Source organism: Opisthocomus hoazin, chromosome 9 (assembly GCF_030867145.1).
Source record: "Opisthocomus hoazin isolate bOpiHoa1 chromosome 9, bOpiHoa1.hap1, whole genome shotgun sequence".
Lineage (NCBI taxonomy): Eukaryota > Metazoa > Chordata > Aves > Opisthocomiformes > Opisthocomidae > Opisthocomus > Opisthocomus hoazin.
Window position 1 is genome coordinate 29,798,934 of NC_134422.1, and position 17,343 is coordinate 29,816,276.

A 17,343-nucleotide genomic window follows, 5' to 3' on the forward strand; every position below is an offset into this window, starting at 1 on the left:
CCTGAAACTGGGAGATTCTGACATTATTTCATAGTAAATATTTAGACTTTGTGGATCATTTGTTTAGTTCTGTGTAGAAATGAGCAGCTGAAATGTGCCTGTCTCTTGTAAAACAGAGTGAGCAGTTTCCTTAACTGTGCCTGGAAAGGTCCTGCTTGATTGTGTGTGTTCAGTTGCTTTCCTTTCTCCTTGTAGGGTGCTCTCCATCCCAGTTTAGATATTCCTCAGGTTTTCATCGTTTGAGTGTATTCACATGATTTAACATCTTGAGCTCCAGTTTCTTGTTAAGGGCTTCCACCACATTTTCGTAAGGGCATTGAGCATCTAGTTTAAAAGAGGGAAGGTAAAAATGTAGAAAAGGGGTATGAGGTGGGTGGGAAATGGGCTATCTGACAGCTTTAGTTGAGCTGGCTACTCTGGAAGCCTCTCTGGAGGAACGGATACAGATACTTCATTACTATCAGCAACTGTGCTGTTTTAATATGCAAAAGAAGTACTTGGACAGAGTCATTGCCTTTTTATTTGGATAAACCTGTGTATGCTTCCTCGTTAAAATTTGCTTTAATAACTTGACATCACCTGTAGGTCTGTGCTCTCTAGCAAATGTCAGCAGCCCTTGTTCACAGATGCTCTCCTCCCCTGGAATGGCAGCATTGGCTGGGGGGGCTGGAGGCACAAGTGACAAAGTGCAGCTCAGTAACTTCATCTGTGAGCTCTTTGCATCTAAGTGACATTTCCTTTGCCTTTTACTTGGCTGCGGTTAATAAAAATGCCACAAAGCATGTTCAGAGTATCAGCTGTGCTTTTCTGTTTGTAAGGGAAACGTTGACATCCTACACTAAGAGATTTTTTCCAGATACAGTGGCTTAGTAATCTCTCCCTTTTCTTTAAAACATATGAGGAATTCTGTGATCTATGGAAAGGTTTTTGTTTCATCATGTTGTGCCTGGCTTGAAGACTTACGTGCAGGTGTTGAGTAAGACTGAAATGGCAAAAGAATATGCCTTTGGAATGAGAAATATTTGATCTGTGTGTACTTAGGCAGTAGACTTTTGTGACGTACACATGGTCACAAGTTTTGCCCAGTAACTCATGCAGAAAGCAGCTTTTTTCAAGGTACTGTCTTTGATGTGTTGCAAAACAGTTGATCTGCTGGAGGCTGCATCTGCTGCATTCGCTAAGAGAAACCCTACCGAGATTCTCCTAGCATTTGTAATCAGGGAAGGTCAAAGCGCCTTAGTGAACTGGGTTCTGCTGCAAAACTCCAAAACGTTTATTTCTGGAGAGAGATCCCTTTTAAGCTTCTGTGTGCTCAGTAGTTGAGATTGGTTCTTCGGTATTATTTGGTAGTCTGCAGAGGAGCTTTCAGCTGACTGATCTTTTCCCATTGCATAACTGGCAAACTGCTAATTCTTGAAGCAGTTTTCAGGAGAGCGAGCTGCAGTATTCGACAGCAAGGGCAGCACTGCCGATCTGAAGATCAGACTGATTCACCACAGAATATGCACCGCTGAACATGCAGGACTCCATTTAAATTTTGCTTTCCATGTTACAAATGGGCTGCTGTGCATGCTCACTACACATATGTGTACATCCTCTCTCTCTCTCTCTCTCTTTGATAAACTGTACTCATCAACGTTTTTAATAGTATGCATGGCAAGCCTTCCTGACAAATGTGATAGACTAAAGAATCTGGCAGCAATCAATAAACATCAAGCAATGAAGAATTTAAATAGTAAATGATGACAGCTTCCTCAGGTTAAAAATCAGTAGCACAACACTGAATGTGGTCGTGGGTGTCACGATGGCGTTGTGCTAGGCAGGTGTTCTCTCTTCTCTGAGACTCCTTCAGTGCAGCGAGGGGAAGGGAGATGCCAGCATGCATTTGAAGAAGCCTAAATGCTGCGTTTCTAGTTACGGTGAGCCCTGCAGCTGTGATAAATTTCACTGAGATAAATGCTTTTTAAAAATTCACTTATTTTGATTGCTGTAAGAATGTATCTTTCCGTATTGCATTGGAGTGCATTGGAGAACACGCAGGAGATACTAGCAGTGTAGCACACTGAGGCACCTTCCGTGCATCGCTCACCAGTGCTCCCAGCCTCTCATCCACAGCTAGCAGTTGGACTCCAGGTCTTTTATACTGACTTGATAGGCCAGACTTGTTTTTTCTTTTACTGCAAAATGCATTTAAGACTTATAGGGGAGACTTAAAAACAGGAGTAGGTCACTAGTAGGTTACTAACTTTTGGAATTTATTTTTTTTCTATTTGGGGTGTGTGTTTGTTTTTTAAATGTGCTGAATATTGCAGAAAATCCATAAATTACTCTCTCTTGTCAATATTGCAGCTATCAACCAGCAGTGGAAAGCCATTCTGCATTCTGCCACCACCTTCTTTCAGTTTTTTAACTTGACTCTGTCAAACTGAAGAGTCCCAGCACCTTGGTGTCCCTTGTGCCTGTGGAGTATAGTAATTAGCATTCTTAAAGCTCGTCCTATTTAGGATCTCGTTCAGCCATGCCTTATTCCTGAATACTCTCTCCACTACGTGTAAATTGTAAGCCGGTGTGGGATAATATGCTGGTGGAATTCAGCTGTTCTTGTGGGCAGATTAGAAATGCTGGGAGACGGACAGCATGAGTGAATTATGTCAAATTTTTCTGATTCTCTAATTTTTGAGGTTCCTAAACAAAAAGAAAGCTAAATACCAGATATCCAGCTTTTTAATTTTTTTAACTATCAGGCTTTCTTAGGTATAATATAAAAATAATATGTTTTAAAAGATCTATTAACGTTGTTGTGAGGGCAGTTTTCTTCTCAGATGTAATTAAGAATCACATTTGTTGTAGAATGAAAGTCATTCTGGCTCATGATTTTTGATTCAAAATATGATTCTGAATTATCTTTTTTATATGTATGCATACAGAGTATGCTCTTATTCTGGATATTTAGAGCTTTAGTAGATCCATAACTTTTAGGATGTGCCACAATGTTTTTAAAAGTAATACACAATGTACATGTGGGGCATTTATTTTCACAAAGAAACCGATTTTTCTTAGTATGTAGATTTCATGTTGAATTTAAAAATAATCTTGTATATTTTCTTTAGCTTTGAGCCTGCTTATAGCTGTAAGTGCATTGATTTAATATGACAGCTAACCTGTCTATCGTGATGGCCCTCAAAAAACTTTCTACTCTATTTTACAGTTGCTTAGCAAGACAACTCTTCCCTTAAGCGACACAGGGTTATCTGGGGACAACTGTAACTTATTTAAATTTTCCTTGTACAAATGAAAGCCCGTTTACTACTTCTGATTATATTCTGGATCTATAGGATTTGGCTACTTAATTTGCTTGTATGTTTTGATTCTGTAGAAGTTCAAAAAGACAGTAAAAGTAGCCTTTTAATTAATTTTGGTTTAGTCTGTCGAGAGAATTGGAGGAAGAAGAAGATCGAACTGAAAAAAGAATTCATTTCCTGAGCAAGCGTTTTAGAGTTTTTGGTAGCCACCCTGATGAGCTTTGCTGACCGATTACACTAGGAAAAAAATGTTTTCTGAAAAAAACTTACAGGAAGATTTTGTCAGAATTTCCCTGTTTGATTCACAAAGAGAGGGGAATACAGGAAACAAAACATCAGCAAATAGAAATGCTTGTTGATTGTGCCTGGGTTATAAATATAGTAGCATGAAAATCTGTTAACCTTGGGATCAGTGGTGCTTCGTTGTTCAGGGTCTGTCAGTTTCATTTGTATGAAATACAAATTTATTCCAGTGTCAGCCTTTTTGGAAGAACAACTTACAAAAAAACCCTCCCTGAACCTCTCAACAAACAAAACACACCCCACCCCCCCAACTCCAAAACCAAAAGAAAATGGTATAAACTTATTTTCCAGTCTTATTCCATATTTAGCTGACCAAGCTAAGAATTATTCTATCTAGGGCAAGTTGCTTCTGTTTAATCATTATGCAAATGGTAAAGGTTCATAACAACAACAAAAAAATACTCCTGCATTATTAGGAGGCAGTGCCAGAATTTGTCTAAGGTCATTTGCAGTAATTGTCCTTCCTGTCAGAGGGCTCAGCTGTGCCGTGTGTTTTTGTTTTGTATCTAATGGGGTGTAACTGTGTGGTGCCACTTCAAAGGTGGTCGCAGATTCCTCACGTATACCTGTGCATTTCTGCTGATTCTTGCATCAAAGGATCATAAGAGCGTGGGGCGGTGAGGTCAGTCAGCCGATCCCAGAGGAAGTTGTATGAGGATAAAAATCATTTGGGGGGATGGGGCAGACGAGTCGGCTTGATCATCCTGCTCATCTCCCCAGCATGCACTCTAGTCTGTTGCATGGTTTTTGGAGAAAGGTCAGAAGTTGTCTTCTAAACAGCAGCCTGCACTTGCCAGCAGTTAGACTGAATCTTAACTCATGGCAGAACATAAAGTGGCTATTTGGTTCAGTTTTGCCTGTTCTGTAAACGCTATAGGATTGGTGTGCAAAGGGTAGAGCTTCTTATAGTTTGAATGTATTAGGGTGTTCCAATGTAAAGGGAAATACCCAGTAATTGTCCACTGACCACTAATCCCAAGTGTTGATGGTGTTCAGTATGATCTGATGGGAAGGGGCAATACAGAAGATGCAGACTAGTGAGGATGTACGTGTAGGTGAGAGAGATGCAGACTGAAAGGAACGTGATCTGCTAGAATACAGACCTTACTCATTTCTCTCCTTTCTTTTTTTCATTTTTAAAAATGTTCTAGCCAATTCAAGTACCTTCCTTTTCAAATTATAATCACCCAGAATAGAGTTAAGGTCACTGTATGGCTGGCAGTGTAAAATACTCAGTAGGAAATGAACCAGCACATAGCATGAAACAGCAAAAATCTGTCAGAGATAATATGGAGGTTTTGATAATGGTGTTTGAGGAAGGAAACTTTCTGATAAAATGAGCGGAGTTGCACTTTAGATTACAGTTTGTTTTGTTCTTTGTTTGTGCAACTGAGGGCAGAAATCAAGGTAGTTAAATATCATTTGGCTAATTTCCTTATTGGCTTGATGTCCTTAATATGTGACGTTCATGTTTATAATGTGTTCACATGGGGTAATTGACTAAAGCAGCTCACTTGAAGCTTAAATTAAGAACATGTAGAATAACTTATTCTTTAGTATTCTGGTTAATTTACATAAGGGTTGACTTAGGAAAAATGTCTGGTACTTGGTGTCTTTCCCTTTCAATGTACACAAATGCTAGTCTAAAAAAAGTGAAGAATTTGGTAGACATTTTGCATTTCATCATATTTTTATATATTACTGAGCTCTGAGTTGAATGTTTTTTCTATCTTTCTGCTGATGATTTATTTTTAGCATAGAGAATTCTAAGAAGCAGCATATGAGACGTGTTTTCCTGTGCTCTTTTTTAGTGAAATGACAAAAACAGTGGAGATTTCTGGGGAAGGTGGACCATTAGGAATACATGTAGTGCCCTTTTTTTCATCTTTGAGTGGAAGGTAAGATATTTGCTGCATTGCTCAAGAGATATCAATGAAAAGTTTTCAGTTGTGGTTCTCTTAAAATACCAACTATTCAACCATAAGGAAAAGAAATGCTTAAAAGAAAATTGGTCTATGACACTGTTTTCCGTTAGCAAAATATTTAGTAATCTATGTTACATATAAGATGGTACCAACCCCTTTGTTCATATGTCCTTTTAACTGCCTCTGGTTTTTTTCTCTGAATGATAAACTAGACTCTCTGTAGAATAATGTGATACTAAAGTTGTAGGGGCTAGGGTATGGTTGCATTTTGTGGTGTTGGATTGCTTTTGTGGATGTGGGGTTTGGTTTCAGTTGTGTGTTTTATGTTTGGTTGGGTTTTTTGGGTTTTGGGGGATTTGGTGTATTTGTGGGGTTTTTTTGGGTGGTTGTTGTTGTTTGTTTTTTTTCCAATTGGATTTCTCTGCATAGGCCCTTAATGACATACCAGACAAGAAAAGTAAAAAAATTTGCTTGCCGGGTCATGCCTCGTATTTTTCAAGCCACCTTTCAGATTTGGTTGTATAGCATTTATAAAATGTGCACTATACCATGAACTTTTCTTTGTCACAATACAATTACTTTAATTATAAATGATTTAACATAGTCTCTTGAGATCACAAAAGCCTATTATAGCATCGTGCTCATATTGATGTACTGTAGTTAAGAATGTGTCAGCATTTTCATTATAACTGTTTTCCAAGCTATATATCTCAGATGCAAAACAAAAAAAAAAAAAAAAAAATTCTAGTCTGAAATTTGACATACAGAGGCTTAGCCAGAGAGTTAATTTGACACTGGCAGCCCTGAATAAGAGATGGGAAATTGCCAATGCCATAAAAGATACTACTCTACAGTAAAATGCCTGCCTGTAACACAAAGACAATTACTGCTTAAGTAAAAATTGTCTAATTCTTTAATGTTTCTTTACTTGTCAGCTTTCATGTAGGACAGAGAATGTGAAAGATTAAATTGCCTTGTAAAGGTCTGTGTGTGTAAATGTTTTCTCAGCGAGTTCTGAGTTGGCAAGTGGACCCAAATTCATTCAGTGTGTTTTATTTGCCAATAAGGAAAATAGATGTCTGCCTTCTGCCTGGAAAAACATCATCACTGTCTCAAGAAGAAAGTTGGTCTTTGATGGGAACTGTAGGAGGTCTGAGTGGTGTTCTTGGCTTTGCAGACTGCCTGTTTGTCTTGAGAAAGGCACTTGTCTTTGTCTGCATTTCATTATAGGGTAACAATAGTTCTTTGTTATAGGCATGCTGTAAAGGTTGTAGTGTGTACGCTGTATTTCAAGATCATTAGGTAAAAAACATGATGAAATTGCAAGCTACTAAAATCAGTAATGATTGTGACTGTAATACAGTTGTGTACTGAAGTACTGTTGTGTTGGGTGCAGAAAAAGTGGAGTTCCTTGGTTTACATGGCATGCATGTTCATATGTCCTTATTTACAAATGCTTTTGTGGATCCCTCAGAGCAAAGGAGTTTTTGACAGATGGACTACTTGTTTAGACAGTTGTCTCGAAATTTTAATGACCCTTGGCAGAACCATACCAATATCTTTGTAAAAGCACTAGAGTGACTTAAATCGCTTGTCCCTCTTATTTAATCAAACCTGAGACTGGTGTGTGAATTTTAACTTATCATAACATAAGAAAGTAGAGAAGAGCATCTTTTATTTGTGTTAATGACAAGATAGAATTTATGTTGAAATGCTGGCCAGGACTAGCTTGGTCTGGTATTTCAGTTGTGAGGTTATCTTCGAATAAGGTAGTGCTGACTTTAGCCTACTGCTGCTCCAGAGCAAAATTTTTCTAGAGGTAGTTAAAACATTGTATTAATTTGCAAAATCTTAATTTAAATCTTAGTTTATACAGGAACTACAAAACTAATCGAAACATTTTTTCCCCCTTTCTTTTGCACTTAGATATAATTTTAAAAAGGAAATTAAAATTTAATAAATATATTAATGAATAAAATAATGCTAAAATTGAGGCTGTGGAAAAAAATAATGGAGCAATGAGTTTAATCTGCCACGGCACATGTAACTCAAGCCAGTCATTCAGGTACTACAGCACACATGACAAGTCTCAGACAAGTGGGCAATCCCATTGCATTATATGGATGCAGCAGCTAAGAACAACAGGTTAACAAGCAACCGACTTAATCTGTGATGTCTTTTATTTCTCTGCTTCTATTGGTTTGCATCCTAATATAATTGTATTTCATTAGTTCTTACTATTTAGGTTTTTCGATTGCTGCTAGCTGGATGTTTGTCGTCAGTAGGGCTGCGGCCCCTGACCACTACTGCCCCTTTGAATTGTTTAGTGAAGGGTGATGCAGGTTGCAGGAGAATATGTGATAGGTTGAATCATTTTTTTCTGTTAGATGAAGAAGTAAAACTCAGTAGGAACCAAGTTTTCACTTAAAGTACATTGTTATGACATAAATACAGATTTTCAAATCTTATTATACAGTAAATCTAACGTCAGATGCACAGTGAATATAGTGTCATATGAAATAGTTAATGGCATGCTGTGAATCCGTTGAATGGACTTAAATATGAGGGCAGTCATGAATCTGGTGAAAAAAATACAAGATTCCTGTTCTGTGATTGGAGTGCTGGCATGTTGGAAATTGCACATTAGTATCTTGGGGAGTATAACCAATAGAAAATGGTTGCTAAAGGTCATCTGTCTTTGCTGATGTGGTATGGAAATTTAGGGTATAAAACTTGATTATAAAAGGTCTTCACAAACGTGCAGTTGTCAGGTTTTTTTGACACTATACTGATGTCATTGGATAAATCTGTGCTGAGTTGTAGTCTGCAGTACAGAGATGCTCCAGGTAGTTCAGAAGTAGCCTAGCGCTCCTGGCAGAGTTAGCCACACTGGAATCTTGCACCACCCACACTTGGTCGTTTGACGCATGATCAGAAGTTTCTGTGCTGCTCAGTTTTCAGTTTGTACATAACCTGGTGACAAACCACTTAGGTTTAGATCTTCTGCTGTTCTCCTGCCACTTAAATAAATAAGATTGCTGTCATGTATCAAAACAAGGGGCTTTGGCAACTAATAAGTTTCAGAGACTTTTCAAACATAGAAGTAACTGATTATTTTTATCTTATTTTAGTGCTCATTTAGTTTGTTGTAGTCGAGTTAGAATATTACTTTTAATCTATTTGTGCTTTTCTTTGAAGCCATGTAATCTTACTTAGTGGCAGACAAATACTGCAGAAGCTACATTCAAATTGTTAACTGCATGGGGAGATCTAGGTGTTTTCCTGTCGCTCCAAGTATGACCTACAGGACTTAATGCTTCCTGAAGTTCTAGCAAGTAGTATAGCATTAGTGTCCAGCATTTTTTCTTGATGTTTCTTGCAATCCCCTCCCTGTTAGTGAGCTGGAAATCCTTTCTCTAGGTTTGGCACCTCATAGTGGTCTACTGTATCTCATCTCGCACACAGTAGAGATTAAGATCTATTTTTGGTTGCTATAAATTCATACCACCAGAATAAGAGTAGTTTTCCCCCTTTTTTTTTTTTTGTTTGTTTGCCTTTTAGGATGCTGGGTCTCTTTGTCCGTGGTATTGAAGAAGATAGCAGATCTAGGCGTGATGGGCTTTTCCATGAAAATGAATGCATTGTGAAGATTAACCATGTGGACCTTACAGATAAAACCTTTGCACAGTAAGTGATGGTTTACTGATACTTTTAACTATCCAAGATTTTATATGATGCTGTGTTTATTAAGAGATTCATGCAAAGGGATTAATATTTATTACCAATAAAATGCCTGTAAACGTGATACAAAGTTTCTGCCAGGTAACTTTCTTTCTGAAATCTCCCAAGTAAGGTGAATTTTGGGAAGAGGAGTGTTCTTGTAGTCTTAGTGAATGTATTGTGCTTGCTTAATTTAAATAACTGTTAAAAAACTTAAAGCTATCTTCACTTTCTAATTCTTCTGTTATTTTTTCTGTATTTTCTTTGTAATTTGTTTCTTATAAGACCCTCAGAATGAGTCAACATCACAGCATGTTTTTCCTTTTTTTTTTTTTGCAAATGAAGTAAGATTTTTTTGTGTGTGTTGAAGCTTTTTGAGCATTTAATTTTTTAAAAATACTAGTACTGTCAAACTTATTAGTTGAGCTAAATGGGAAGTCTCACCTCTTACGACTTTTATTTTAATCTGTTGACATTTATTGCCTACCTAAAATTACTCTAAGTAACAGTTTGCTTTGATTGGCTGTGAATTAATGTCACATTGTTGCACAAAAGAATAGCCTCTCAAATTTCACAGATATTTGCTGTAGTAATTAAATAGTAATTTGTTTTTACTTTTAATCCATATGTTTAGACAGCTGAGTGATTATTTATAATATAACAAAAACCTACTGAGATCTCAAAGGAGCTGAGGCTTAACTTTCTAAACAGTAAGCCAAATGTTCAAGGTTTCTAGACTAAAATCAAATAACTAATTTCACTGTTAGGGATAAATATTTGAAAAATAGGTTTTCATAAAACAAGTGTAGTTCTGTAAGAGGTATTACCTTGTTTCTGAGGCTTAGCTTTTTTGACTTCTGATAGATTTTCAAGTTATTGTTTTCTGAATATCTGGTGGTAAATGTATTCTGATACGATACAGTACATGCCATTCTCTTCCACCCATGGAAAATTCCTACAATAAGATATCAACTTTATCAGAACATAATTGTTGATACCATATTAAAATGTTGCCTGACCTGTGCAGTTTTGTAGTGAAGATGTATCCTTCTCAAAGGAGATTTTGCCTGAATCAAAACCTCTCTTTTCAAAATTTTATGTGATCTTTTCTTTAAAATTTGTTGTCTCCTTTGTGTTTTCTTCAGAATGTAACTAAATCTTCAGAGGCTTTAAGCCCATGAGATGTACGTGGAGTGGAGGACTCCACCTATTTTTCTGTGAGGTTACTGCATTTTGGGCAGTTAGAAATGTTGCAGTAATTCGGTTCGAAATGAAAAATGCAGGGCACTTCACTTTCTCCAAGTTTCTAAAGTTTTGGGAGTTGGAAGGGATATTTACAAAGACAATTGTTAGTTTAGAGAGGCCAGTCTTGTTAGGCAATCTCTCTGGCACTGGGTGAGTGAAAGAGAGGAGTGACGAAGGTGATTCAAAGCAGAGCCTAATTTAGTTGGTCTGGTTCACCTTATGTTACAATAGCAAGTAGTGTGGTTGCAGTGAGCTGTGATGACTCAACATCCATTTGGGGACTGGGGGGAGTAGTTTGGACAAGCTCTAGCCTAGGCCCACGTCATGTTACATTGTTCTCCTGAATTGCCTTCAGAATAGCCTTCTGCATCATCCCCCTTCCTTGGCTGTTGAGAATGGCTAAAGAAAGCAGCTTTCTGGGTTGAAACTAAGTGACTATGGCTTTTAGTTTTCATCTGGCATGATGTAACTCGACTAACTTGACAGAAGTCCAAGTTACAGAAAAGCAGTAGTTGTAATGGTTGTCACCAAGTATTGTCCCAGTCACTGCTGACCCAGAAATAGTCATCAGATTCTCCTTTGAGAGGAAAATCTGTTTGCTAGTGTCAGGTTGACATTTTTTCATAACCCATGTAAAAGCTGTTTTAACACTTAATGGAGACTGTTACATAGTGTCTCTTTCAGTTTTCAGCAGAGACTTTACAGTAGGTCCTGATGATTGCTGCTTCTGCAGCTGTAATAGCAGCGGCCTACTTTTTGTATTCCCATGTTTATAATAGTTTTATATATTGGGACTGTTGGTCTGCTTTTTCATTGCCTGTTTATCTATTCAATTACTTTCTGTTGTGTTGCAGAGTTTCTAGCACCTCTTTTAATTGACTCCCTTATTTCTTTAAAGTATGCGTTCGGAATCTCAAGAAATGTAAATTTCTCCATCCATTATTTTTTCTGTTTGAAGTGCAGCCAGTTATTTTGCCCCTGAAGACTGCATTTAGGCTTTCCCACAGGATGTCTTATTTCCACTTTTTTTTTTTTCCAAGGAGATCTTACATTTTCTATTTCGTATATTTAAAATATTAATCTCCTGAAACTAAGTTATTAAATTACCTTGTAACGTATGGCCAAGTGGCTATTTGCAAGGATGAAGATGGGGTGTGAAAGAAACCTGCTTTTAAGGCTTTACAACCTTATGCTGGGAGCATGCCATGGTTTCTATGATCAGGGTAAGGTCTGTCCTTGGAAAACCTTCATGGGCTACAGGTGAGCAGGTAACCTATAACCCCTGCAGACACACTGGGACAGTGCTGTTACAGTTCTGGAAACTAACCCTTGAGGGCGGTGCTGGAAGAATACCTTCCCACAATGCTCTCCCTGCTACCTTTCTTTGCCAAGTTTGAGGTTTGTCTTCTGGCAGTGGCTCTTGTCAATGAGTGCGGTTGCTCTGACTCTTGGTGCACATACACTGAGTCTAGCCAAGATGGTTCTTTCCCACGGCACTATCCATTGGGACTGCCCTCTGACTTCAGTGTCTTCATGCTGCAAAAAACCCTCTTGAAACAGCCCCTCCCTTCCACTGCCTGCAGCTGCAAGGTGGAGGTATTGTGTGGCTCGCTTGATCTGGAAAAGCTGTAGAAGCGCATTCAAGATGTTAACATTTGTGGTGGCTTCCTTTCTGTATCAGTGTAAAAAACTGTTTATTTTGGAAGTACTTTCAAGTTTGCTGTTGCATAGCTGAGTGTAAATCCAAAGCCAAAACTTCAGTGAAATACTGGCTTTCCCTGACTGGTGAACACGCTACAGAAATGTAGAAGATATGTAAATTGTTCTCAGAAGGACCCCATGATTTGTTTAAAAACTAATGTGGCCATTACTTCCCCTCTTGACACAATTCTGCGAAGCAGAAGTTCTTGATTTTTCATTCTCAAAATGTACTTCAGCTACTACGTCTGTCTGTACTTGAGTTGTCTTCTGCAGTATGACAGAAAATCAGCCTGCTTCGTTGGAAGGTATGAGAGGAAAGCATAGAAAGAGAGAAGTCTCCTTTGTGCCTTTAGAATCCAAGGTTCGTAAAATGTCTTGACTGGCGAAATCTACAGGTTATTCAAAATCCAGAGAAGACTTTATGAACGGTTGCTTTGGCCAACTTATCTTAATTGCCTTGCAATGCATGGGAACCCGAACACTGGGTTGTTACTGTGTTAATCAGTTCAAGGAACTACAGGTCAGTCAGTCTCACCTCTGTGGCGCACAAGATCATGGAGCAGATTCTCCTGGAAACTATGCTAAGGCACATGGAAAAATGGTGACAGCCAGTGTGGCTTCTGTAAGGGCCAATCATGCCTACAAATTTCGTGGCCGCCTACAATGGGGTTACAGCATTCATGGATAAGGGAAGAGCAACTGATGTCATCTGCCTGGACTTGAGCAAAGCATTTGACACTGCCCCGCATGACATCCTTGTCCCTAAACTGGAGAAACATGGATTTGACGGATGGACCACTCAGTGCATAAGGAATCGGCTGGATGGTTGCACTCAGAGTTGCAGTCAATGTCTCAATGTCCAGGTGGAGACCAGTGATGTTCCTCAAGGGTCGGTATTGGGACCGGCACTGTTTGACATCTTTGGTGGCGACATGGAGAGTGGGATTGAGCGCACCCTCAGCAAGTTTGCTGTCAGCACCAAGCTGTGTGGTGCAGTCGAGACGCTGGAGGAAGGGATGGCATCCAGAGGGACCTTGACAGGCTTAAGAAGTGGGCCTGTGTGAACTTCATGTAGTTCAACAAGACCAAGTGCATGGTCCTGCACATGGGTCAGGGCAATCCCAAGCCCAAATATAGGCTGGGTGGAGACTGGATTGAGAGCATCCCTGGGGAGGACGACTTGGGGGGGCTGGTTGATGAGAAGCTCAACATGACCTGGCAGTGTGCGCTCACAGCCCAGAAAGCCAACCGCATCCTGGGCTGCATCAGAAGCAGCGTGGCCAGCAGGGCAAGGGAGGGGATTCTGCCCCTCTGCTTCAGTCTGGTGAGACCCCACCTGGAGTCCTACGTCCAGCTCTGAAGCCCTCAGCACAGGAAAGACATAGACCTGTTGGAGCAGGTCCAGAGGAGGGCCATGAAGATGATCAGAGGGGAGTGGAGCACCTCTCCCATGAGGAAAGTCTGAGAGAGTTGGGGCTGTTCAGCCTGGAGAAGAGAAGGCTCCAGGGAGACCTTATAGCAGCCTTCCAGTAGTTAAAGGGAGCCTACAAGGAAGCTGGAGAGGGACTTTTGACAAGGACTTGGAGTGTTAGGACAAGGGGTAATGGCTTTAAACTGAAAGAGGGTAGAGTTAGACTGGATATAAGGAAGAAATTTTTTACTATGAGAGTGGTGAGGCACTGGCACCAGAGAAGCTGTGGCTGCCCCCTCCCTGGCACTGTTCAAGGCCAGGGTGGATGGGGATTTGAGCAACCTGGTCCAGTAGAAGGTGTCCCTGCCCATGGCAGGGGGTTTGGAACTATATGATCTATAAGGTCCCTTCCAACCCAAAACTTTCTAAGAGAAGGGTAGTAGTTTCACTGAGTGCTCTAATGCAGTTTCTGGTGTTGCAATTGACCACATCTATGAAGACACTGATTAGGTAAAGTCCACGTATCCACCTTATCAAGAGGTTACTGCTTGAAAGACGTAATATCTACCTATTCATTTATCAATTTGTGCAGAAACACACAAATTGTTGCACCTTATGTGGTCACCGTGTTTTTTTCTGATGTTTATATATCCCATACCATCATCCTTTTCTGTTGCACCATTTGCAGTGACAGTATTTCTTCTGAAGATGTCCTTATACCTCATACCCTCATTCTTTTTTATTGGTGTGGTACCAGCCTGCAGTGGCATTAGGGATGATGAAGGAATCTGAGTGGCAATTAGACTGTACTCAGAAAAAAGGAAGTCTTGAGCTTGCTTGTAGTAGAGGTATCTATCAGAGCAGTTGGTCATAAGTGCTCAGTATGCCTCTATACCAACAAAAAAATATGTAACGGACAGATACTTGAAAAAACGAGCAAGCTGTAACTTCAGGAGTGTCTTGATGAGCTTTTGCTATCAGAACTTCCTTTTCTGATGTGCTACATGAAGAATTGTGTTTGTTAGGTTATTCTGGATGATACGTTTTCATAACAGCCTAGGAATCCTGACAGACGTGCTGCTCCTACTTGAAATGTAAGGAAATGCAGTAGTTTAGAAGTCTTATTTCACGCGTACTTTTAGAAAAGGCACCCTGTAGATGTGAAAGTAAGATTATTTCTTCATGTTTAAGAGAAAAATTTATCTTATTCTCTGTAAACAATTTCAAACTTTGCCCAATTTTTCCGATTTGTTATGTGAATTTTCATACCTTTCTTTTAAAGGGCTCAGGACATCTTCCGTCAGGCAATGAAATTTCAAAGTGTCATGTTGGAAGTCCTTCCTCCGTATAATCGAGAACAGTATGAGAAGTCTGCTATTGCTCCCCTTTGTTTTCTGGGTAATGAAGAAGGAGTTCCGAAAACAAAGATTCCACCTCCTGTTCATCCAAAACCTACTTTGAAAACAATTAATCTTTCTGGAGCAAGCAACTTGGAGGCAGGTGTACAGCCAACACTACAGCAATCTAAGAGCCCCAACCTCCCACGTTTGGGTAGAAAGTTATCTTCTCCCTCACTGTCTCCCCTTATGGGTTTTGGCAATAAAAAAAATGCAAAGAAAATAAAGATAGACCTGAAAAAAGGTAAGACTTTGGAGATGATATGATTAATTCTCTTTCATGTTCTCTGTGTTGATACCTTAACTTTTAACCAAAGTAGTGACATTATAAGTACAAGCAAGTTATTTACAATTTAAGAATTCCCAAACTTCCAAAAGGTAAAATAATATTCCAAAGGGGAAAGGAACGTTAACAGTAATGTTCTCAACAGTCAGCTTTCTCATAAATTTTGGATGCGTGTTACCCAGACTTACAGATTTTTGAAACATCTCGGTTACTGATTATGTAGAAGGTATTTCATTAGCAACATGCAATATTAAGAGATGCTTCAGCCTTTTCATAAGCATGGAATAAAAATTTGAACTGTCTGCTGCTAACCTTTGTTATTTTTGTTCATATCTGCTAATTGACCAGCACTGTTACGACATTGTCTACGCATACTTTTAAAAATATACCCTGTTCTGTTTCATGTTATCCAGGAAGTTGACCACAGATTTACCTGTCTTTCCCTTTTTGATTTTCTAAAAAGCTTTTGTTTCCATCTGTATTTATTCAGCTGTCAGCAGGCCAAATTTTGTGTGTGTATCTTTAATTGCTGCTCCATACAGATGTCTGTCTTTGCATGGAGTAGCAGGTTTATACACATGTAGTAAAATGTGCTTAAGGAGACCCCAATTGGCATTTATATTTTCTGTTTAATTTCTGTCTCTGATTTGGTTGAGAGTTAAATTGATACTAGAAATGGCCCTTTTAAAATTGTAACTTTATTCTTTTAACACATAATGAATGTAATCAAGCTGTCATTTCTTAATTTCTGTTATTTCTTAACTTAAATAACTCATTTTTACTTCTGAACTCTTTGTGTTAACAATGCCTACTACAGAATTTTCCCCATTTTAAATGTAATGCTTTTGGGTTTGAAACAGTAATTTATATTTTTAGAAATTATAGGAATGTGATACTGATGTGATATCTCTGAAAACTATCACATGGGTAACAATCCTGCTCAATATAAAAAGATGTTTATGGACTCTGCTATTCCTGGGTGGTTTTGGTGGCTTATAAGCAATACTTGCTGATACTGATTTTACTCATAAATTGTTTGTTAAAGCATTTATCTATTAACACTTGAGGTTGTTGATTTCCAAGCAGAAAACAACTTCACAAAAGGAAGCCTTGAAATACCACTTGTCCTTTCTTAACAGCATATAGTCAGCAGTTTTTATATTCAAATTGTGACACTTCCTACTTTTCACCAAGTTTCAGTAAAACGTGCTCATAAATAAACAATTCTGATTGCTCTAATTTGTTTCAAAGACTATTGACAATGATGCGAAGGCTGATACTAAAACCACCTGGAGAAAAGGTAAATGCTTTAAAATGAGAGTTCTCACTTGTTTTGTGTTATGGTGGGCTATCCAGAAGTATTTCCATCTGTAGCTGTTGCAGCAGGGTTTGAGCATGTGTTCTGACATTGATAGAATTCTTCTCTAGACCATGCAGAAAACAGGCCCGTGTTTACAGCTTTTTGTTTGCTTTTTTTTTTTAAGAGCTAATGTGAATGAGTGTCTGTGATATGTTACTGACATTGTTTACTTACTTTTAATGATCATCATTTGCTTGTTGAAATTTGTGTTAGGAGTTCTTTATCTGACCTTTCTAGGTCCAGAAGGACTTGGTTTCACTGTGGTTACCAGAGACTCTTCAGTACATGGTCCTGGTCCGATTTTTGTGAAGAACATTTTACCAAAAGGTGCAGCAGTAAAAGATGGTCGTTTGCAGTCAGGAGACAGAATCCTAGAGGTTAGGATAAACATCTGTTGTGTTTGCATTGCTGAGTATTGATTGCTGGTTTGGGTATAAATAATTTATTTCCATATGCATACTACTGACGTATGGAATAAAAATTCTTGATGTTTTTTTTTTTAAAATCTCATGGCTTTTGTACTGTTGTCAATGAATATTTAACACTACGATTTGGAAAAAGGTGCTTTTCACAAGGGCCCATGGGATGTTTGAACAAGGGGGATCTGATAACGTCTTGGTTCTTAAAGCAGATAAATGTATCAGTTTAGAAACAAAACATGTCTTGTCTATTCAGCCGTGTCCAAAAATCTCT

The 17,343-nt window shown here is 38.7% G+C and overlaps 1 protein-coding gene across 5 annotated transcripts in view; it reads left to right on the forward strand.

Annotated features, from left to right (window-relative positions):
- The window catches only part of PARD3B (par-3 family cell polarity regulator beta), a 433,237-nt gene that overhangs the window by 193,092 nt on the left and 222,802 nt on the right, over nucleotides 1–17,343 (forward strand). For all 5 annotated transcript variants that reach the window (XM_075430672.1, XM_075430673.1, XM_075430677.1 and 2 more), the window contains exons 6-9: nucleotides 5,417–5,503; nucleotides 9,092–9,217; nucleotides 14,890–15,248; nucleotides 16,888–17,027. In XM_075430672.1, coding sequence (XP_075286787.1) covers nucleotides 5,417–5,503; nucleotides 9,092–9,217; nucleotides 14,890–15,248; nucleotides 16,888–17,027 — 712 coding nt within the window. The remainder of the gene's footprint in view (nucleotides 1–5,416; nucleotides 5,504–9,091; nucleotides 9,218–14,889; nucleotides 15,249–16,887; nucleotides 17,028–17,343) is intronic.